This window comes from Carcharhinus amblyrhynchos, chromosome 3 (assembly GCF_965287045.1).
Source record: "Carcharhinus amblyrhynchos chromosome 3, sCarAmb.v2.hapA, whole genome shotgun sequence".
NCBI classification, from domain to species: domain Eukaryota; kingdom Metazoa; phylum Chordata; class Chondrichthyes; order Carcharhiniformes; family Carcharhinidae; genus Carcharhinus; species Carcharhinus amblyrhynchos.
In genome coordinates this window covers 22751401-22776082 of record NC_137326.1, presented here as the reverse complement: position 1 = coordinate 22776082, position 24682 = coordinate 22751401, and the positions used below count along the sequence as shown (strand labels likewise).

Sequence of the window (24682 nt, the reverse complement as noted above, 5' to 3'; positions counted from 1 at the left end):
GCAAACCCTTTAGTGTCTGTACCAACACACATTGCAATGATGCAAATCATGTCACGCACATGATTTTCATGTTATGAGGGGCATCCATACTTGACATTGTCATCAATATTTTCAGGTGCCTGGCCTCCATTCCCATCTTTAGACAAGCACTGATGAATACAGCCTCAGGTCTCCCACTCCTGTCCTGCCAAGTCCTGGGATTCTACTCCAATGCTGCCAAACTCCAGCACTATTCCTTGTTGCTACAAAAACACCAGCCAATCCCCAATTGCAGTTGAACCCCATTCCCCTTGTTATATATTTAAGTAGTTGCATGATTACTTTAAGAGCCAATCACATGATTTGATGGTGCTGTCATTAGGGTGTTTCACAGGCTGCTATTTAGCTCACATCTCTACTCTGTGCAGTGCAGCGAACATCTCTTTCAATAAACCTGGTGTGTACTACTTTAAATCTACATGTGCAAACCATGGCCAGGATTCTCTCAAAAAAATTCCAAGTGCCAAATCTGTGTAAAAACAGGAGTAACTTCCTCTGGTATTTTTATCGTAATTTTCAAAATGGATCTCTCACACTTTGTGCATCACAGGGTGCCCTAGCGAGATTCACATTGAAAATCCAGAGGAAGGGCCTATTCCTGCTGGAGAGGCCGGATAGCCACAGCCTGAACGGGCTGCTGCGCGTGCGCCGATCTGTCATAACGGAGATCAGCACGTGTGCAGTAGACCCACACTGCCAGCCTCCTGATTGCTGGCCAGATCGCTCGCTGGCCAGCACAGCAAACCCCATCATTGCCACACAGGCACTCTCCCCCAATCACTGGCCTCCAGGATGTCTCTGGGCAGCCCCCACTACCACTACGCTCCCCCGCCAGCCCCAATCTCCCTACCCCCCCGCAGTCCCGATCTGCCAACCATCCCTTGCAGCAGTGTTCCCCTCACCACCACCACCCCCCCACACACCCCGCAGCCCTCCCCTCAATGGCCAGCCCTGGCCACTCCCACCCCTCCCTCTGCCATGACAGCGGGACCCCCCGCCCCCCACCAACTTCAACGATCGCCTTGCCCTCGGCACTGCCTGATACCCGGTGGGCAGTGCTTAAGTGCCCCTTGAGCATTGCCACTTTGCCCCTTGCCAGTGCCAGAGAACCAGATTGGCACTGCCAGGCTGACAATGCCCAGTGAGCACCCCCAATTACCCCTGGAAGTCCGAGTCCCGGAGATGTGTGGAGGCTGTGGTGCTCAGCAGGGAGTGCACTAAACAGCCTCCACTGATGTCTCCTGGAGTGTAGTGGGCTGGGGGAAATCGCCCTTCATGTCTTTTTGTTTAAAATCCACAATCCGTAACATAGTTTGGACTTTACACCCCTGTACTGATTAGTGCATTTTGTATATGATTTTATCAAGCAGCTTTAAACATGCTCAGGAATGAAAATTAAATACATCACGCTCACTTACAATTTCATTGACTAGCTAATGCATTCTTAACTCAATCCTGAAAGCACAGGATAAAAATCCCATAACACCTACAATAAAAATGGAATTTGGAATTCCTATGATTCAATCCTGTAACTGCTGTTGTCCCCTACAAACATTAAACACCCATATTCCACCAATCAGTGAACCTCAGAGTCACCAGGAGGAATGCCTTGAGAGATCTACAAGCAAATTTTAAAAAATTTTAGCACTGCCAGTATTTCCCTGTTTACTCTTTACAGCTGAAAGGGTCCTTACTGTGCGAACTACAACAAAAAGTGGAAGAGACAGAACTGCTGCAGATGGAGCTGCAGATGTTGGAGACAGAGAGAGTACGACTGTCACTAATTGAAGAAAAACTGATGGATGTATTACAGCTCCTGCAGCAACTACGTGACCTTGTAAGTGAAATGGTGCTCTGACAGCTTCCAGTAATTTAATGCAATGGACTCTGATGATAAGAGAGAGCTCATTTCCAATTGCACATTAGCAGTGATTGATGGTTTTTAATATTTGCTAAACTTCAGAAAAGAGATAGGAGTTTCAGTCTATGTAGAAATAAATGTTTTTGAAGGTTATTAACCGTGACTTGCACAGTATTTGAGAGCTAAAATGTAAAAGTAAATGCATTTCCACTTTACAATGTAACCAATAAGAGGTTTGCTTATTTTTATCTAGAATGTGTCCAGGAGATCATTAGGAAAAATCTTGCTCAGCACCTTGGAGTCCTGCAATAACCCTCAGCATGGTGAGTGAGCAAATGCATTTCCATTTCCAACTGATAGGTACATACGTGCAGCAAATGCATGAATACACAGTTAATTAATTGGACAATAAAGGCCTGAATTTTCACAATGACAGAAAGCTTCTCCACTGTTGTGAAAATGGCGAGTGAGGTCGAAATATGTTAGTGGAAGAGATGCCAGTTGGTTGGGCTGCACTGTCCTGGATGGTGTCAAGCTTCTTGAGTGTTCTTGGAGCTGCAGCCATCCAGGCTAAGGGAGAACATTCCATCGCCCTCCTGACTTGTGCCTTGTAAATGCAGGAGATGATTTTGGGAGTCAGAAGGTGAGCTGCAGGCTTCCTAGCCTCTGCCGTGCTTTAGTAGCCACAGTATTTATCTGGCTAGCCCACTTAAGTTGCCTTCATCATTCAAAGGGTGTAAAAACAATGTTGTCAAGCCAGAACCAAAAGGATGTGATAATAATCTATATAATTAAAAATACAATGATAGGGCATATTCGTATTGTATGGGAGAAGTGTTTGTCACACTTCAATTCAAAAATACTGCATTGGAGATAAAGAAATAATATAAATAAATGAAAGGAGAATATTTTGAGAAGTGAATTGTTATTTGCATCATAAACACATTGTCTAAATGGTAGATGAATAAATATGTATATATGCATGTGATGTTCTGACATTTTCGGGATCTGTGACCAATGCAATGATTCTACGGTATTTGGGTCTGTCGTGTTATATATTGCTTCAGTACATTTGCTGCATTACAATGATGGTCAAATTGCTAACATTGACTGGGTTTCAGCAAGAGTTTGGTAAGCATTAGCAATTGCAGTCTAGCTCCTGTACAACCAAGAAATTATCACTGTGGGATAGTGACACAACGGTTATGTTACTAAACTGGTAATCCAGAGGTGGGGACTCATTTCATTTCAAATCCCAGCCCTGCAGTTTAGGAAATAGAATTCAATTCATAAATCAGGAATGCAAAGCCAATAATGGCATCCACATAACTAGTTAAGTTTGTTTATTAGTCACAAATAAGGCTTACATTAACACTGCAGTGAAGTTACTGTGAAATTCCCCTAGTCGCCACACTACAGCGCCTGTAGAGGTCAATGCATCTAAACAGCCCATCTTTCAGACTGTGGGAGGTAACTGGAGCACCTGGAGGAAACTCACGGAGAATGTGCAAACTCCACACAGACAGTGACCCAAGCCAGGAATCGAACCCAAGTCCCTGGTGCTGTGAGGCAGCAATGTGTTAGCCACTGTGCCCCCCACCCTGGCACTATTGGATCAGCACTATTGAACTATTGGATCGTTCTAAAATTTCCTCTGGCTTATGATGCCTTTTTGGGAAAGAAATCTGTTGCCCTTACCAGATCTGGGCAGAGACCCACGCAATGTGGTTGACTCTTAACTATCCACTGAAATGGCTTAGAAAACTCCTAATTGCAGCAAGAAAGTGGGTCCCCAACACCTTATCTTGGGTACTAAATGCTAACTTTTTGGCAGTGATGCTCACATCCCATGAATGAATTGGAATAAATCAGGGGAAATTTATAGTGTGTCAATGCAGGAAAGATGTCCAACACTATCATGGTAAAACCAACTTCGATAAATATGCTTTCATTTTCATTTAAATGCTTGCTGAGCAATTTGCTAATGTTAAGCCTTTACCTCTCACTTTAAATTCTGATCTTTGTTATTTGACACATACTTTGGAAGTATATTAACCAGCAACAAGAAATGATATGGTCTAATGTACATTACAAGACCATTTTTATGAAGTATAAAAGACTTGGAGAGGATGCAGAAGCAATTGACAAGAACCTTACTAGTGATGAGTCTTTTGTGGAATGATGGGAGAGACTGGGGTTACTCGCCTTAGAGCAGAGAAGGTTGCAAGGAAGTTTGACAGTGATGTTAAAATCATGAAGGGTTTAGATAGAGTAAATGGAGAAAAATTACTTCCAGTGATAGAAAGCTCAGTAATCAGTTGAAATTTTAGGGAAAGTAATCTATTGTGCTACCACATCTGGTGTCCCCAACACCTTTTCGTGGGCAATAAAAGTTGACTGTTGGCAGTGATGCTCACATCCCATGAATGAATTTAAATTGATTGGCAAAAAAACCAGAGGTGACATGACGAAACATTTTTTGACACAGGGGGCAGACTCTTCCAATCCCACCAGCAGCAGGGGGCTTGGTGGGCAGGAAAGCCAAAGATCAGTTTCCCAATGGTAGGACAAACTTTAGTTAGCAGTTATGTTCTCAGGTCTTTAAAGGCAGATTAAAGGCTTCCCAACGAACACTGCGAGGAAGCTCTTTTGCATGGATCAGCTAATCATACATGCTCATTAAAAGGCCAGCTCACTGGAATTAAGTTCCCCCTGCCATATTAAGGTTCCTTAATTATTTAAGGAATTATAAAGAAAATATTTAAAGAAATTAGAACGTCCATTTTTATAACTGCCCATAAGTGGCATGCAGCTGCCAGAGTAGACTTCTTCCATGATTAACGGTGAGTTGCGGCTGCAGAATTCTCATTGGGGAGTGTCTGTAAATGCCAGCCCATGCTGCAGACTGGGTGGGAGGGCAGTGAAAGTTGCATGGATGATGACCAAGGCACGGAGGAAGGGTTAGCAGGGAAGGGTCGAGCTATGGCTGGGCAAAGTGGCTGTCTGGGTAGCCTTTAAATATGGTGCCCGGATCTTTGATCTCATGAGATAATGGCGGGGGCGGCGACTTCCTGCCTTACCCTGTCATGAGAATCGACGAGCTTCTTATGGATCCGTATGGAGTGCAGGAGGGCAGCGGGACGATGGGCAGCATTTTACCCATGGTGGCTAATGAAGTGATCCCTGTATAATTGAGGGCTACGACTCAACTCAAGAACTGCCAGCCCAATCAGCCTCGACAACTCCACTAACAAACTTGGGTACAGCCAAGGCTGCAGGAAGAATAGGGCAATCCTTGAAGGCCAGGTAGATTTTGGTTTAACTTACCATACCAGGGCCAGGCAGGCAGATCCTGGTCATTGGGCAGAAAGGGGTGGGGGTGATGTGTTGACACCTTCCAGTAAAGTGCAGAGGAAGCTATTGTTGCCAGTAGGCCCATTCGTAGGCAATGCAGGACCATAAAAGGCGCCTCCTTCCACCCAGGAACCCAATGGAAGAACCCAGTGGAAGGCTTTAGCTGGTAATGTCCTATGGAAGCAGGAAGATGTCAGGTTTCCCTCTCCACGCCATTTTACAAGGCATCCCACCTCCCAACCCATCTCGGGAGGGCTGGTAAAATCCAGAGAGCTTTTGTGCTCTGGAATGCACTGCCTGGAAGTAGATTCAATAGAAACATTCAAAAGAGATTTAAATAAACGCATGAAAGTGAAGTAGAAAGAGCAGGGAAGATCAAATAATTGGATAGCTTTACCAAAGAGCCAGCACAGATAAGGTAGGCTGAAGGGCCTACTGTGCTGTATGATTAAATGGTTCTATGGTGTAATTAATCTGCCAGTTCAATATGGTGTAATTAATCTGCCAGTTCAACAGAAGAAGGGAGTACTTTTCTACAGCACATCAATGGAAGATTAATGGATATTATGTCTTGCATTCCAGGATTGCTTCAAGTATATAAACAGCCATAGAACTATCCAGCCAGACAGGATGTTATGTAATCGCATTTTTTAAAAAGTATTCAGGTTAACATAAAACAGATTTACTGATATTGTCATCTATGGTTTTGTCTAGTAAGTTAACAGCATTTCAATTCTTTGTTCCCCATTCCTGGATCGTTCTGTTCATCTGAAAAGAAATGAAGCATTAAAATCAACCGTATTATGTTATTGTCTTCTTTAAACTCCTTTTTGCTGTCTTTCACTGTCTTTTTTTGGCACTGTACTTGCTCCATCTGCACCTTATTAAGGCTTCACAATCCATGCACCATCTCCAACCCTTGAGTCAGAGTCTACTTCTCAGCTTCTGCCGACATTGTTCTCAAAACTGTCGCTAAGAAGTGTTTAAGATTCAGCTGAGTTTGGAAACTCAGCATTTGGGGAATTCCAGAAACAAGCTCAAAAGAACTTACCTTCCGTCTTCTTCACCCATCTTTTTTCTTTCATTGGTCATTTTACTCTTTCATTACCTTCCGTATTGAGTCGTGTATTTTTATAGTAAGAAATCTCACAACACCAGGTTAAAGTTCAATAGGTTTATTAGGAATCATGAGCTTTCAGAGCGCTGCTCCTTCCTCAGGTGTGTGAGATTTCTCACTGTGCCCAAACCCATCTAACGTTGGTATCTCCACGTCACAGGCCCAATTTTTACCATTTTGATCCTAAGTGCTGAATCTGGGCACAATTCAGATCCGACTTGTAAAACTGTTCCCAGGCGCCACCATAAGCACTGAGCCTAAAGAAAAAGATCGTGGGTCTGAATCGTGCTGTGGGCTGGGTTTATCGCGTCTGAAATGCTGCTTGGGTCTCCCTCTTCCCTTGTCCCCCACCAGAGAATGATTGTGCCTCCCTTCTCCCTCCCCCCACCAAAGAATGATTGTGCCTCCCTTCTCCCTCCCCCCCTACCAGAGAATGATTGTGCCTCCCTCCTCCTTCCTCCCCCCCCCACCAGAAATACATCTGACTCCCCCCTCCTCCTCCCCACCTCCCCAACCAGAGAATGACCTGACCCACCTCCCTCCCCCATCACCACCAATCTGAGTTGAGAACCGTTGGAAGCTCTGAACTTACCTCTTCAGAAGCTGGAGCGCTCGAAGCAGACCTTGATTGAGCATGTCTACTTCGCACCAAATCTAGATGTGCGAACGCGATGGTAAAGGAGGAAGTGCTGCTAACGTTGGGTGGGTAGCCCATTAATTCAATATAAATGCACGCAAATGCCACTGCACCCGCTTTGGGTGCGATTCGGATCGTGGCTATTTTGAGGCCTTGGTAAAGTGGGCATCTGCGCGGGTGCAGATCGCGTTAATGGCCTCACCCTGACTTTACCGAGTTTTCACGCCCTAAGCAATGGTAAAATCAGGCCCTAGGTGTATTTTTATATAACGATATGCCAATCAGTGCTAATTGTCAAGGTGCATCATAGGTCCAGATTCTGTATCCAACACTTCAAGCTCAATAGAGAACCTATGGAAAGGGACAGAGAGAAAACACTTGTCCAAAAGGAACGAGTATGGAGAAGAGAAAATATTAATAAGATCAAAACAACAGAGTCCTGAGCCAATAACTGAATAAACAGGAAGCAGATTATAAAATAAAGACTGTTTCTGAAGCAATAAAGAGCATCACTAATGAACAGACGCAGTATAATATTGACCTTCACTAATAGCTCTAAGACATCAGCATATTCTTGCGATGATGTCAACTTGACCTGAGAAACTTGTATCGTTAAATCCCACTGAGAAAATTGAGAGTTAATAATCCGGACTACTGTGTCTGAAAGGAATGCTGCCTTGTTGGAGGGAGCCACCTTTCAAATGAAATGTTAAACCAAAGTCCTATCTGTGCTGATGGTTCAACTGTGTGTTGAAGACCTGCAGCACTCTTTAATGATAAGCAAGAAACTCTCTGTGTTCTGATCAACAAACAGATTAGGAGACAGCTACAGCATCTTTGAAGTAGAAAAATATGGCATCCAGTTCAAGGAATCAAAGGAAGCACATGGTTAAGGGACGGCACACTGGTTAGCACTGCTGCCTCACTGCGCTAGGGACATGGGTTCGATTCCAGCCTCAAGTGACCACCTGTGTGGAGTTTGCATGTTCTCCCCGTGTCTGTGTGGGATTCCTCCAGGTGCTCCAGTTTCCTCTTCAGACCAAAGATGTGTGGGTTAGGTAGATTAGCCATGCTAAATTGCCTCTTAGTGTTCTAAGCTGTGTAGATTGGGGGAATTAGAATCATAGAATTGGTGCAGAAAGAGGCCATTTGGCCCCTCGAGCCTGCACTGACAACAATCACACCCAGGGCCCATCTCTGTAACCCCACATATTTACCCTGCTAATCTCTCTGACACTAAGGGGCAATTTATTTGGGCCAATCAACCTAATCTGCACATTTTTGTGACTGTGTGAGGAAACCGGAGCACCCAGAAGAAACCCACACACACATGGGGAGAACATGCCAATACCATACAGTCACCTGAGGTCGGAATTGAACCCGGGTCTTTGGCGCTGTGTCACAGCAGTGCTAAGCACTGTGTCACCATGCTGCCCTCAGTGGGGTAAATACATGGGTTTACAGGCCTGGGTAAGATGCTCTGTCAAAGAGTCGATGCAGACTTGATGGGCTGATTGGCCTCCTTCTGAACTGTAGGGATTCTATGAAAGATGATAAAAATTTTGTCAAAGAAATTAGTGTCAAAGGGGTCAAGCAATAATGGAGGGAGGTGACAAAAGGGAGGAAGTTTAGGGAAGAAATTTCAGAGCAGCTGAAAGAAATGGTGAGCAGACTCACAGACTGAATGGCCTCCTGCTCCTACATGTTATGGCCAAATGTGGTGGGGGGGCGTGGGTTGACCATGTGAGGTCAGAGATTGAGAATTGAGGAGTGGTGAGGAACTGAAGAAGCCTGGCAAGGATGCTGGCTGTGAGGATGGGTAGAGAGAGATTTACAGAAGATGGGGAGGGGCCAGTGAATTCTGAGAGAAGTGAAGATTGACATAGATGGTTAAATGGTCATTCATATCAATGTTATTTATAGGAACTTGCTGTGCACAAAACTTCAGTTGCATTCACCACAAGTTACCCATTACGCTCATAATAATGAATGTAATTGAATGCAGATGTATTATTAAAAAATAGAAAGGCTGGTTTTAAAACAACTCCAGAACTTTGGGTTGGAGTCTTAATCTTCCGTAAAATTATCTGTTGGTCTTCTTTCACACCATGAAATTATTTTTTGCTTTTGCTTATGTCAACACATCTGACTACATCTTTCTCCACCTTGCCAAACATTGCAATTCAGTTAGGAAGGAATTTAGTTGCGTTTATGAAGATGTGTAAAGGAATGATCTTTTCACCCTCCTTGTGCAACTGAAATGAAGCTTGCAGTGGGCAAATCTGAGAGGCTGAAGTTTTAAGTTTATTGATTAGTGTCACAAGTAGGCTTACATTAACACTGCAATGAAGTTCCTGTGAAAATCCCTCAGTCACCACACTCCGGCACCTGTTCGGCTACACTGCGGGAAAATTTAGCATAGACAATGCACCTAACCAGTACGTCTTTTGGACTGTGGGAGGAAACAGGAGCATCAGAGGAAACCCATGCAGACATAGGAAGAATGTGCAGACAGTGACCCAAGTCAGGAATCTGACTCTGTGAGGCAGCAGTGCTAACCACTGTGCCACCATGTCACCCTTAGGTCAGAAAGCCTTCTGAAGTCGATAACATGACAGGAGTGGAAAACTGCTTTAACAAAAAAAGTGTTAACAACTGTTTTTTTTTACAGGAAAGGCTCACATCCTGGAGGTGTTGAATGCCTTGTATCATGAACTCGCTGCCTGTGAACTGCTATCTGGCAAGCCATCGGAAAAGGCTCAGAATCACCAGTCGCTGGTGAATCCACTGCTTATCTCATGCTGAGGACCCGCAAACTGGATTTTCCTACTTGATTCATCGAGCACTTCAAAAATTTCCTGTGCATCTACAACCCCTGTACTCTGAGCAAGTTTGCAAAACATCTCCAATGGCACCTTACTTGACACAATGTTAAAACAGTCAGCTAAAATAACTTGCTTTAATAGACAAAGACCTAACTATATAGTTTTCGTTCTTAATTGTTAATCACTTATTTGAGGAAGCAAGCGCTGGAAATTTATCCAGTAAAAGCATGCAACAAATGCAGCTGGCTCAGAAAGAAATGGTTGTGTCTTTCAAGCAATATTAAGTCAACCATAAAAATATTAAACATTAGAAGTTCCTCAAAATGTCAGAAAGGTTTAATAAGAAAACATTTCACATTAGCTCAAGCTGTACTCTGAGAAGAAATATGAAATGAAATGCATACTGTGCTCACCAACAGAGACACAACAAAGTTGTGCAAAATGTCGAAAATATTAACAGATTGAAACCCGTGTCCAGTACCAAGTGTACTAAATATTTACCAGTTTGGGCCATGTGATGTACATAAGTGTAGTAGAAACATCGAAGGAACTATGGATAGAAAAGTAATGCATATTAATGGAGTGAAATGCTGCAGCCATAATCCATGTGCATCACGGCATGTAACAGTCAACACTGGGTGGAGGAGTTTTCCTTTTAAATATCAGTGTCAGTGCTGATAGTCCAATTGATATTGGTCGGAATTCTCCAACCTTGCCCAAGGCTGGGGTTCTCCGGTCCCGCTGCTGTGAACGGAGGTTTGGCTGAGCGCCAAATTCTTTGCCCAGGTTGACATTGGTAACAGGGTGTGTGAGACCAGAGAATTCCAGCCATTATTTCAACAATGTATATATGTATTTATTCCTATTATGCAAGGAAGCGTATGTGACAAATTTAAAGGACGGCATAGCTCTAATATAGTATTGTTACAACTTACTCAGACGTTTGCAAGTAGCTAAAATTAACGTTCACATTTTGCAAGTGGAATTAAGCAAACTCGGAGCCATGAATGCAATTTGATCCCAACAGATACCCCGATTGGTCGGGAGACATGAAGCAATCTTTTTCAAATATGGGTCAGTATTTTTTTTGTCTCTGTTTGGGTTATTTGCTTTTTAAATTAATTGGCATCGCATCAGTGATCTCCAGAGGTGAAGTCATTAGCAAGCCTGCTCCTGACACTTTCCCTGCTTGCTGGGGTAATTCATCAAACAAAAAAAAACTGAAGGGAGTTTTGCGATTGATGATGTGAATAACCCAGCATCAAGGCACAAGCACAACTTCCGACTCCAAACAGTGCACTTAATGGGCAGGTTGCCCACGCAGTATTATTTTGGCAACAAACAGTGACTGTGACTGGCTCCAGAGTGACTGCTTGGTTCCATCTAAAGCTAAAGCTGGTGGGTGCTTGGCTCCGTTGTGGTTTAAATCCGCCCCCCCACAATCTATGCAGTGAATGATCCATCAGATGGTTTAAGAAGGCGTGCTCAGACATCCATAAACCACACCATTTATGAAGAAAATTAACTAACAATTAGTTGGTTTGTTGTGAACTTGGGCCAATGTGTCTCACTATTTTCTTTCAGAAGTTCTGTCGAAGGCTGTTATAATAATAGATTGTACTGACAGATTTAAGTGGAAGTCTGAAATAGAAGGTCCCCAGTTGAAAGCATTAGATGAGGCTTGGGAATGTCGAAGTGGGTAGTTTGTATGTGCAAAGTGGCAGCTTCTTGGTGTGCGTTAACAGTCAAGATACATTTCCAAAATAAAGTCCTGTTTCATATTTTTACATTGGAGAGGGCAGAGGCTAGCATGATGCTTAAATCTGCCTTGCACTTTGAGTGAGGCGAGCATAAAATGTCCTTATTTTATATGTGTCTGACTCTTAAAAATAAAAGCAAGTCTTTTTTTTTAACATGTCATATTAGATTATTGTTGTAATGATTACCGGGTATTGTGGCAGGATGAAAACCATATTTACCCACCATCCGAAACATAGAATTGATAACAGCACATGTGGTAAATAAGTTAAATTTCACTAATGTCACTGTCACAAGAACAGAATAAGTGGATTTATTTTGTATGGATTCAATTCAGACAATTTCATGAAAGAAATTGCAATCTGTCAGAGTGACTGCACTCAATAATTTGCCTGTCAAATTTCAACACGCTATCAGTGGCATTACATACAGCAAAATTTTAGACATTAAAATAAATAGCAACTTTTCCAAATGTTGAGTATTTTGTGTCAAATTTTTGGGTTGCTTGTTTTTTACGTTTTCTAACTTTCCACTGTTTTCTTTCTCTTAAGTGTCTTATTGACATCCTCTCTGTATTTTCTTCTCTTTGCATTTTACAGGAAGGAAGGTGATAAAACTAATATAATAAGCAGAAAATGGACTTTGTTGATGAAAATGAGCGCACTGAGGGACGATTTCAGGGACTGTCTTGTGTCCAAAGGATGCTCGAGACACCCAACCTGATTTTGATTTGAGCCATTTTTCAGGTGCCTAAGAACAGGCATTTACTGATGGTCATACAGGGCCTAATGCTGTTTTAGGACCTCTTCTAGAAAATGGAGTTACTCTAAAAACTTATTTATTTTAAAGGTTTAAGATCAAACCACAAGGAACAAGATTGCTCCTCTCAGCCCTACAGCACTCCTAAGGGCTGCTGTTGACCTGCTATCATCCCCCTTTATGCTATCCTTTCCACAGGATAGGAGCAGAATTGGATCATATGGCCTACCAAGCCTGCTCTGCCACTTAATATGATCATGACTGTTCTTTAGCTTCGACTCACCATCTCACTCTTGCGACTTACCACTGGCAAGAGGCAAGTGGCATAGATTTGATTCTTGGTAATGTCTGAATTTCCTCTAACGTGCAACAGATATTAATGAGGTTTGAAGCCTAATTTCAGACTGACCTCAAGCCTCTTTATTGGGATTCTGTGCTCTGTAATCATCGCTTATTTCAGATCCACTGCAAATGGACCGAATTAACAATTAAGTTTCTTCATGCTAACTCAAAACATTTGATTCAGTTTGGAAACTCTGTTGTCAGTGTGATGTGGATTTTTATGTTGAATAAAAACAGGAATGTGGGAAGACTTAGCAGGTCAAGCAGCATCTGTGGAGAGAGAAACAGAATTAATATTTCAGGTCCTTCATCAGAACCAATTCCATGGTTTTCCATGCATCCTTGTGCATCATGCATGCGTGGAGAGGGTGGCTATAAGGAAGGCCATATTATTAAATCAGCACCAGAAAAGAGACACACCATCCTAGCAATGTCGATCCAGTACTTAATATTGGCTGGGTTGCATTTTCAGGCCTTTCATAAGCTTTGTTTCAGTAAGCTAGAGCTCCATCATAAAGCTTTGATGGAGCTCCATTGGTTACTGCAGCCAAATATGTAACCAAGGTTCACAGCATGGACAATTCTGACTGTGGAAGAGAGAATGATCACAGCTCTGTAAGTGTATGGCACAGACCCATAACAGAGAGCCACAAGGAACTTTTACCACATCACCTAATTTACTGTCTTTCCCGGTACTCACCCATGCCCTCTTTGCCAAGCTGCTCAATTTATTAAAAGATATACTGAGAGGCCCATTCTTTGTTTTCCAAATTGACGCATTCCCCAGGGTTCCAGAGACTATTGATTACACCTACACGGCACTACCAAACGTAAAACGCTTTTTTTTTAATACATGCAAAGGCTACCATTCTCTAAATATGCAGGATATTTACACCAATAGGTAAGGCTCTTGCACAGAAGTTCACAATATGCTGGGAGTTGCCATGATGCTTTTTACTTCACCAGTCCAGTATTCAGGCTGTATTTCAGAGTCAGGAATAAGGGACAATAAACGGCAAGACCTGTGACTCCAGGTCATCGGACGACCAATGATAAGAGTGTTACGATGAAGCACACAAGGCTAAGAATTGAGCCAGCCAGTGAGATGCTGGAAGGGAGATTTCAGTATCTGAATAGGCACAGCGAAGCCTTGCAGAATGGGCCCAGCACCACTTACGTGAATTGTAATAGCAGGTCCTGTGTGTCAGACATTTGCAATCAGGAAATGACTGTTGGTAGATATCACAGCGGATGCCAGAGAGACTAATATTGACATTAGTGAGGCTGCAAGACAGGCCCATGAAGAACAGGAAACTGGTGGGGCTGATAGTACTGCTAGCCAGCTGACAACAAGGTTCATTCAGGGCAGTTTCACAGATAGATTAAACAATGGCCCAAATCTTCCAGTCTCCGGATGATCAGAGACCGGATGTACAATGGAAGATGCACGTCAAGATCCTGCGGAGGTCCTGACATGTAGATCTACACAGGAATTGCCCAGGAAGTTGAAACTTCTGATGGGCAATTCTCTTGCTCCCTTCAAGTTGGAAACTTGGGACAATATTTACCTGGACAGTGACCCTGTAAATGTGAGACAGATTAAAACCTCGTCCAGCACCTCGATAACTTTGCAAGCAACCTCTCATCTAACCCCTTTACCATCATACCAACACCCCCACTACTCCCTCCAAACCCTCCAATTACCCTCTAAACCCCCTCAGTCACCCCTTAATCACTCAACAAACCTCCAAACACCAGACACAACCCAACAATCCTTCCAGAGACCCTGTTATACCCCCCCACCATTTGACCACTCCCCTGAGCCAATCTGATTATCCCCCTTGGCCAGCTCCCCCCTACGCAATCACCACCTAACTACCCTTTCAATCCACCTACCCCTGTGACCCACCTATCCACTTACACCTCCAACCCACGTATCCCTCTGACCCACCTAACCCTCTGACCCACCTATCCACCTACCCTCTGAGCAGCTATCCACCTACCCCTCTGACCCAGCTATCCACCTACCCCTCTGCCCTATCTATCCACCTACACCTGTGACACAGCTACCCACCCATTTATCCATTCATCTATTCATTATGTTCACTCACATTCATTGAAAGACTGGACTTTTAAAAACTTACCAGAATCCTACCCAGGCCCTATCCCTGTAACCCCATCTATTTACCCTCCTAGTCCCCCAACACTAAGGGGCAATTGAGCATGGCCAATCCATCTAAAGTGCACATCTTTGGACTGCGGGAGGAAACCAAAGCATGCAGCGGAAACCCACATGGACATGGGGAGAATGTGAAAACTCCACACAGACAGTGACCCAAGCTGGGAATTGAACCCGGGACTCAGGCACTGTGAGGCAGCAGTGCTAACCACTGTTTCACCGTGCTGCCCGATGTTGCTGCACATAATAAAATATATCGGAATTACTATTTTTTTTCTAAGATTTCCTCTTTGTGAAGTTGTCTTTAAGGAGTTAAAGCAATATTTTTGACTGTGAAGGTTACTATGGAAGTTTGAATGCAAGCATTCAAGATGACACCAAAACATACCAAGATATATCAGATAATGTTATCCCTTTAAAGATCTCTGATCAGATAGTGTGCAACGTTTGTTCTCCATTCCTACTTGCAAAAGGAGATAAAACAAATTCACCAACAGTTTATCATTCCCAACAGCAGAACTTTTTGTACCAGCTCAGTTATTATCACTACCTGGATTGAAACGGAGCCTTTCACATTTATATGGCTGAGTGGACACCATAAAGAACATCTATCTATCCCATGAACGATTGGAAAGTTTATAAAGATCTCTTTATTACTATGTTAGTTATGTGAGGTAATGTACCGAACAAGACAAAATGCAACTGTGCAAGCAAAGTGAATGTGGCAGACTTCTTCAGAAAGAATTAGTCAGTATTAGTTTGGGATTTTCCTACAGTAATGGCTCAAAGTTTGCTGTAACCAGTTAACAAATAGTGCCATCTGTTAGCTCGATTTTCCCTTGCCCATTTAATTTCCATGGTATTTTTAGTGTCCATGGTACTTCCACAAGTGGCTGGAAGTGCAAGATGCATTTTTTTAATTCATTCATGGGATGTGGGCGGTCACTGGCTGGGCCAGCACTTATTTCCCTTGAACTGAGGGACTTGTTAAGCCATTTCACCCGAGGGCATTTTAAAAATCAACCACATTGCTGTGAATCTGGATTCACCTGGATGCCACACCAGGCAAGGATGGCAGATTTCATTCCCTAAAGGACATAAGTGAACCAGATGGCTTTTGACAATGGTTTCAAGGTCAACATTAGACTTCTAATTCTGGAATTTGATTCAATTCAAATTACATTATCTTGCCATGGTGGGATTCAAACCTGAGAAAGTAACCCTGGGTCTCTGAATTGATAGTGAAGTCTCAATGCCACGACACCACCGCCTCCCCAGTTACTAAGTAAACAGGGCAAGCAGCTGTAACTCCTTATCCCTTAGCTTGAAGGATTGTGAAATGAACAGCTAAAGGAAGCAGAGATGAAAGTAGGTGAAAGTGATAAATTAGTAGTGAATTCAATGTCAAATCCGACACAGAAAGAGGAATCAAGAGATGGAGAGAAAGATCAGATTAACAGGACAAAAGGAATAACAAAACGAAAAGTTATGTTGATTTTTTAAAATGTCCAATAGCAATTTAAACCTGAAGGAATTAGTTAATTTTCAGGACCAGAGAGGCCGACTGGCAATGATCAACATTTATAGCATGATTAGAAGATACTTAGATTGAAATGGACAGCCCCTAACTTTCTGTGGCAAGTTGACTTCGTATCTGCTACACAAGTACACAAATAATGTGGCATTCAATGCATTTCAATGGTGAGGCAGACAGCAAAAAAAGATATCCTCACAAAATTAACAGCAGAGTGACACATCTTCAACAGTTTAACTACGCATCTGCCCTCACCTCTAGTTGTTCCGAAACTTGGATATCAGCAACTGTGGGCACTTGCCTCACAGTTATATTGACAAATTTTGGGCCAATGTTCCCAAGTCTGGCAGAATCAAGACTGCGCTCACCTGTGTATCAGAAAGAAGGACAGAGATCTTCACAGACATTTCAGTAAGTTCCCTATACAATACAGGCTTACATTTTTTAACATAGAAACATTGAAGTTAGGAGCAGGAGAAGGCCATTTGGTCCTTCAAGCCTGCTCTGCCATTCTTGCAATCATGGCTGATCATCCAACTTAATAACCTAATCCTGTCTTTTCCCTATAACCTTTGATCCCATTTGCCCCAAGTGCTATCTCTAGCCGCCGCATAAATACATTTAATGTTTTGGCATCAACTACTTCCTGTGGTAATGAATTTCACAGGCTCACTACTCTTTGGGTGAAAAAATATCTCCTCACCTCCGTCCTAAATGGTCTATCCTGAATCCTCAGACTGTGACCTCTGGTTCTGGACTCCCCTACCATTTGGAATATCTTTCCTGCATCTACCCTATCTAGTCCTGTTTGAATTTTTTAAGTCTGTATGAGATCTCTCCTCATTCGTCTGAACTCCAGCGAAAACAATCCTAACCTCATCAACCTCTCTTCGTATGTCAGTCCTGCCATCCCCAGGACCAGCCTGGTAAATCTTTGCCGCACTCCCTCAAGAGCAAGAACATCCTTCCTCAGAAAATGAGACCAAAACTGCACACAATACTCTAGATGTGGCCTCACCAAGGCCCTGTATAATTGCAACAACACATCCCTGCTCCTGTATGCGGAACCTTTTGCAATGAAGGCCAACATGCCATTTTCCTTCTTTAATTTTTCTAATTAAACAAACCAGAAGCTATTCATGGGCTCCTACTTGCTGTTTACACTAAGTTCATGAGTGCTGTTGTAGGGCGGCTGTTAGGCCATATTTTTGAAAATATGTGCAGTGATGGCTGGTGGGCAGAGACCAGTATTGAACCCTGCTGCACTGAGGTCTTGTTGCAGGGACGGAAGTGAAGACTGATGTTCTGCTTGAGGGTTAAAGATGAATCACATCTGAAAATGACATCCAAGTTGTCTGGCTGGATTTTGCAGAGGCAATCAATGCAGTCTGCCAGACCTGTGGCATTGGGGAACACACGAATACAAGTCTTATTCTATCAGGAAAAGGCCAAAGTAAAAACCTCAGGAGATATGTATTGTGTTCCCCTGTAGAATGTATAGTGTGGCATTAATGGCAATGTCTCTGCCCTGTACCCTCAACAGAATAGTGAGTGCAAAGAATATTGTAGATCCAAGGGACTGGGAGAGATATAAAGAACAACAAAGAAAGATGTGAAGCGACAAAAGGGAATACAAACAGAAACTTGTGAGTCATAAAGATTTTAGAATCATATTAGATGAAAGTGAGATTATATAATAAATATTTCATCTTTTTGTGTTGATAGAAAGGACTAAATGGTCTCTCACAGTCTGTTGAGTCAAGAATTCCCTCTAATTCCAAAATTAACACAGCTACTAGTAGCCTGGAGACTTTAGACTGTGCATTTGACCAAGGGGTAATGGGTGAATCACACATCACAACTCACAAGTCAACAAGAGCAAATGAAATTGCCAGTTGAAGAAGAATAAAAAGCAGGTTACAAGCCCATACTGAAGTTTATTTTCAGTGGATTGGCCTACACTGGGCCTGCCTTCAAACAGGAGATAAAACAAAAGGTATTTTCTATGTCTTTGAGTCTTACATGAGCAGGCTGTAAAAGCTGGCAATTTATAATTACTACAAGCTTGTGGGAGAGATTTACACAAATGACGAGAGCCAAAGAGTAAATGATGCTTTCACAGACCTGGGACTCCTCAAAGCAATGAGGAAAATAGCACAGAATAATGTTTTCTCACGGTATTGTGACTTGTGCCAATGAGTCCTTGGACATCCACTTAGAAAAGTCTATTATTGCCAGAATTGACAAACTAGCATATTGCTTGGAAACAGCAGTGAACGTGAGTTATGTGACTATAGGCCACTCATACGCAGATTGCAAATCATCTAAGTGAGGCATGGCAGGAGAATTGTCCAAAGAAGAAGCAAACTGTCAAGGTTTCCCCAATGTCTTCATTCTAACGAGTGTCCTCAAGTGATAGATTACAAAATGCCAGAATGTGGGAAAGGGTTATCATGTCATGGTGCATGGCAGCACATATTTCAGGATTATTGAATGAATCTACATTTGCAGTTTCTGAGCTTTACCTAAACCCTTAAGTTTGAAGCAACAAACAATAGTATTCTACCATAGGTGTTTCTTCCCCAAGAAAAGCAACTCAAGGAAATCATAAATTTTGGAGTACTTAATTACTGACAGGTACGTATAATGCTTGCTGATAAAGGCATTCAGGAGAAGCAGGGCACAATCTATGTGCAGTGCTGGGGCAGCAATAACAGTGGCAAATTTGGCCACCGGTCTCATTTATATGGTGCTGGTGAGTGTGAGCAGGTCACAGTTAACAACTGTAATGTGAAGTTGGAAAGATCACTCCTACTTCTCCAGCCCCAACATTCATGCAAGTAAAAAAAAATTAAACTTACTGTTTGCTTGGCAACACATGGTGATCCTTTTAGGGGACTAAGCTTTATTCGCTCGTAAGTATCCATTGATCAAGTATCTTCCATATTGAGGTGAGGAAGGGACAAATTTTAAACAGATAAATACACTGTGACAGATTCTGGCATGGCTTGTGTTGATGTGTAAAAGCCTTTGCACATCATCAGACAGAAGAGAAACATTGTGGCTCAAATATTTGAGAATATTTTCTGCAAAAGCTTGGAAAGTAACATGGATGCTTCTGATTTCACCCTAGACCTTGGAAGAGCTGGCTACCTTGCAAAACTAGCTCACTGATACCTTGATGTAATGTCAGATATGATCAATTCCCCTGCTCTCCTGCAACTATATCAGTAGTTTAATGAACGCATGCCCCATGGCAGTCTGGCTAACATTACAGAGATTGCCAGTGGTTGGCTAAAGTGAGTCAATGCCATGAACGTTGAGTACGGTGGACAACTGCATAGCCAGAGAGAAAGAGAGATCAAGACAGGCAGATGAGCTTGCTTACAGATCATCCCACACATGTCCTACTAAGGTCCTTACATAACCTGTGTTATCTCCTTATTCTTTGAGGTGACGGGCTATGTCTTTTGAGGTACATTCTCTGCAAATGCTGCTTGATCCATTTGCTCCAGTTTGTAACATTGGGTGGAATTCTGTCAATGTGAGACAAAATTCTGTGGCTGGGAGTGGGAATCTGGAATGTTTCCTGTTGCAGCAGCCAGTGGGAAAACATGTCCAATCTTCTGGCCCCCACCTTACTAAATATGCACTGAGGTTTTTTACTTCATATTCAGTGGAGGGGCAGGCCTGGATTCTGTGCAGTCTGCTGTTATGTCCAGACGCCATACTGAAAAAGTGTCCAATATCACTGACTCACTCTTGAAAAATGAAGGTGGACCCCCTGAATGTAATCTCTGGGAGCACCCTGAGACTAGAAATGGATTTCCTGAAAATGAAAGTCATTCTCCAATAACATTCTGAGGCTGGAAGATTGGCCCCCTCCAGGACACTGAATCTGGAAGGTCTACATGCAAATACTCCCCTGCCCCACTGCTATGGTGTCCCAGAGTCTAGGCTTGGAGGAAGCCTCCATTCAGAGCTCCGGATGCAGTCCAGCTATTATTCAGGTGAGTCCCAACTTCTACATGCCAAGCTCCAAATGCTGGCATGTTTTCCCACTGGTGTCCCAGAAAATCTGGCAGGGAGGAAGGAGGGTAACACCTTCATCCACATCCCATTAACAAGATGCAAATCTGGGTCACGCCAGCCTCTGGTGGGTTTTCCAAACTGCCAGCTGAAAATCCTGCTGTAAAATCACAACGATGTGAAACTAATTTCTGGGCCTCCTGCTATACTCATCCCTCACGTCCGCCATCAAACACAACTATCGAATTCTTGGGAGAATTCTGCACATTGTTTCACCACCGCATTTGAACACAAGGACATTCCCGTATCATATCTATATCAATGAGGGCTAAGCAGAAAGGTTTGAGAGCTTCAAGTTTTTAGGTGTCCAGATCACCAACAACCTGTCCTGGTCCCCCCATGCTGACACTATAGTAATGAAAGCCCACCAACACCTCTACTTTCTCAGAAAACTAAGGAAATTCAGCATGTCAGCTACGACTCTCACCAACTTTTACAGGTGCACCATAGGAAGCATTCTTTCTGGTTGTATCGCAGCTTGATGTGGCTCCTCTCTGCCTAAGACCACAAAGAACTACAAAAGATCATGAATGAAGCCCAATCCATCACATAAACCACCTCCCATCCATTGACTCTGTCTACACTTCCCACTGCCTTGGCAAAGCAACCAACATAATTGAGGACCCCACGTACCCTGAGCAGTCTCTCTTTCACCTTCTTCCATTAAAAGATATAAAAGTCTGAGGTCATGTGCAAACTGACTCAAGAACAGCTTCTTCCCTGCTGCTGTCAGAATCTTGGATGGACCTATCTTGCATTAAGTTGATCTTTCTCTACATCCTAGCTATGACTGTAACACTGCATTCTGCACTCTCTTGTTTCCTTCCCTATGAACGGTATGTTTTTTCTGTACAGTGTGCAAGAAGCAATACTTCTCACTGTATGTTAATACATGTGGCAATAATAAATCAAATCAAATCAAAATCAAAACTATTTTGTTCTATAGCTGGAAACAAAAATGGCAAGGTTGAAAGACATGAGTTATCAGTTTTGCAGGGACATTGTAAAAATATTAATCTGTGTTATGTTCTTTCCCTAATCCTAAAACCATGTTTCATGAACTCAGCAATCTGGTGGCACAGTGGCACAGTGGTTAGCACTACTGCCTCACAGTGCCAGGGACCCAGGGACTGTCACTGTGGGGTCTGCGCATTCTCTCAGTGTCTGTGTGGGGGGTGCTTTGGTTTTCTCCCACAGTCTGTAATGTGTGCTGGTGAGGTCCATTAGCCATGCTAAATTCTTCCTCAGTGTACCCACAAAGATGCTGGAGGGTGGTGACTAGGGGATTTTCACAGTAACTTCATTGCAGTGTTAACATAAGCCTACAAATAAATAAACTTATTCTATTCACCTGCCACTACAAATACCGCTTGTTAATTAGAACAAAAATGTAAAACATTTTTAACAAGTATATCACATACAAAATAAACCTTTGCATAAATTAGTACACTGCACAGGTCCATCGGTGGCTTAACTAGTTACGGCTTTGTGTAACTATGCCCTAAACCAAGAATAGCAGTGGTTTTCTTTACAGTTTGTTGATCTTAACCTACCTGATTGTATGGGCAATATATTTGACGTCGGCTAAGGAGAAGAATCTCAGCTAATGTTTCTTTTCTGATTTCTCAGGAATGATCCCTCCTGCAAGGCTACCTGAATATTAAAACATAAAATACATTCACTTAAGTTAGTTGCTGGAGAATGGTTGGTGCCCAGCACTTAAATACTTTGAAGAAAAAGAGAAATAAATTGAACCCCATAATAAAATGGGTTAGAATATGAAATTTGTTCAACCCTTGTATTTTTACCAGATGGCCTCTCTCAGCACTTTCTCTGTTCCTTTCACACCAAGTGTGACATCTAACCTCTATTTATCTAACCTCAACCCCGTTGCATTTTGACCCTTTGGGATGCAGTAAAGTACATTTGTTTAAAATCCTAAAATAACAAAAATTGCTTTAATTTTGTATTTATTAGGAGCTTACGGTACATGCATCTTCATAACTTACTTGAGAACATTCTATTATCTTTGGAAAAAAAAAATACATATTAAAAGTGCTGAAGAGAATTCAGGAGCTGAAGGGTTAATCTATCAATGATAAACTCTGAAGTACAGAAAGGAATCAAGCAGAACCCCCTATAGGAACCTCATTCACATCCTACTCACTGCATCCATGGCAACAGTAACTGATGCCTGCAATCTCATGGGACTATACTTCACTATATTTTGAACCGCCTGAAACCTGAATCTCATCCCGGGAAATAATGATTTAGTACTGAAAGCATTAATATTGCATGTTTAAACTTTGAAATCATATATAAACTAGTGTGTAGATATTAATTAGATACGTAACCTATTCAAGGATACCTTTTGATTTCCAGAACTCGCCTCATTTTTAAAGTTCACCAATCATAATAGCTGTTTTAATACTTTTGTAGCTGAATTGTGAAGTTATCATTTACGATTGTTAAAATCTTTAAAAAATTCACTGCTCATGGGGAGATTCATAAAATGTGGTCCTACATCAAAACTGGAATGTGCACAGCCCTGCTTTAAGGCATTTCCTATCTGGGGTTACATAGAAACATAAAAACTAGAAGAAGGAGTAGGCCTTTTGGCCCTTCGAGCCTACCCCGCCATTCATTTTGATCATGGCTGATCACCGAATTCAATATTTCGATTTCACCTTCCTCCCATATCCCTTGATCCCTTTAGCCCCAAGAGCTAACTCTAACTTCTTCTTGAAATTACACAATGAATTCAAGCATTGGAGCAATTTCCATAGCTACCTTGAAGACGGTAGCAAAATATTAACCAATTCCACCATCTATCTGTCAGTTTGAAACAGCATCTAATTCTCTTCTTACCTTTTTAGGGACCAACGATTTTAACAGTATCACCACCAAAACTGCTCTCATCTTCTGTTGAAATGTTTCTAAAGAATGTAACCTAGAAAAATGGTATAATTGGCATATTATTAAAAGTCCTATGCAAAGCACACTCCTTGTTTCCAAAAAAAACCTGTCACATTTTTCAGATCAACATTTATCATGGGAAAACCACGGCCTGTAATTTGTGATGCGATTAACAGTGAGGCTATCCTTGCTCCTCATCCTAACAGAAGAACTGGCAGCAACTTCTGAAGAACACATGTATGCAAGTCAACATGAAGGACCAGAATTTTCTGTCAAGGATGTCTTGACTTCTCTGCAGGGTTCACTGTTGCAGTTATCGACTAGGCATTGAAGTGACCCGAATGGCAAGATCTTGCTGCACTTGTTCATTGGAACTGCTTTCATGACAGCAGAGAAAGTTAGGGTGGCTGCATTCTAGAGTGATTGAGTTTTTAATGACATGATAAATGATCTTTTTGCTGTACAATGTTTTGGCCATAAAAATATAACTTTTAAAGTGTGGAGTCTCATCCCCCACCCCATAAAAAAAGACCGGGAAAAGGATTTTATGGCCTCGCTCATCCAAAACAGTAAAATCCTGCCCAAAGTCAATGGACCTTTCCATTATCCACCCCTCGCCTGCTCTGATTCCCGTGGCAGGTAGGATGGTAAAATTCCGTCGCACATTTATTTTCATTTTTCTGCCTATCTCTTTTATCTATCCCTCTCTTAATCTATATTTCCTAATTTTTATTTTGTGTGTGATTTAAATCTAATTTATATTTCCTGCTTTCGGAGTCTGCCTGTGTCATAGAATTATAGAATCCCTGCAGCAGGGAAGAGGCCACTTAGCCCATTAAGTCTGCACTGACCCTGACAGCATTTTACTCAGGCCCTCTCCCCTCCGCCCTATCCCAGTAATCCCACACATCCACCACAGCCAGTCTATCTAACCTACACATCCTTGGACACTGAGCGACAATTTAGCATGGCCAATCCATCTAACCTGCACATCTTTGGACTTTGGGAGGAAACCCCACAGACAGGGGGAGAACGTGGAATATGGGGAAATCTCTGCAGTTAAGTCCGCAGGATGTCTGTAAGCAGCTATCGGCAAGCCGAACAGGAAGAGCCTTCCATTGCTATCAAGAGGAAAACAGGGCCCATATGTAATAGTAGGATAGATGCATGCAAATGTTTGTTTGTTACAGTTAATTGATGGAACAATAATCCTACTTCAAAACATTTTGAAAGAAATTAAGTTGCTTTTTTTCTAAAATTCTGAATATTCAA

General features: G+C 42.4%; 1 protein-coding gene across 1 annotated transcript in view; it reads left to right on the top strand.

Annotated features, from left to right (window-relative positions):
* efcc1 (EF-hand and coiled-coil domain containing 1) overlaps positions 1-12052 on the top strand; it is an 80800-nt gene extending 68748 nt beyond the window's left edge. Inside the window, exons 5-7 of the mRNA XM_080182182.1 lie at positions 1718-1876; positions 2154-2223; positions 9680-12052. Coding sequence (XP_080038308.1) covers positions 1718-1876; positions 2154-2223; positions 9680-9813 — 363 coding nt within the window. The 3' untranslated portion in view covers positions 9814-12052. The remainder of the gene's footprint in view (positions 1-1717; positions 1877-2153; positions 2224-9679) is intronic.
* Positions 12053-24682: the final 12630 nt, after the last annotated feature.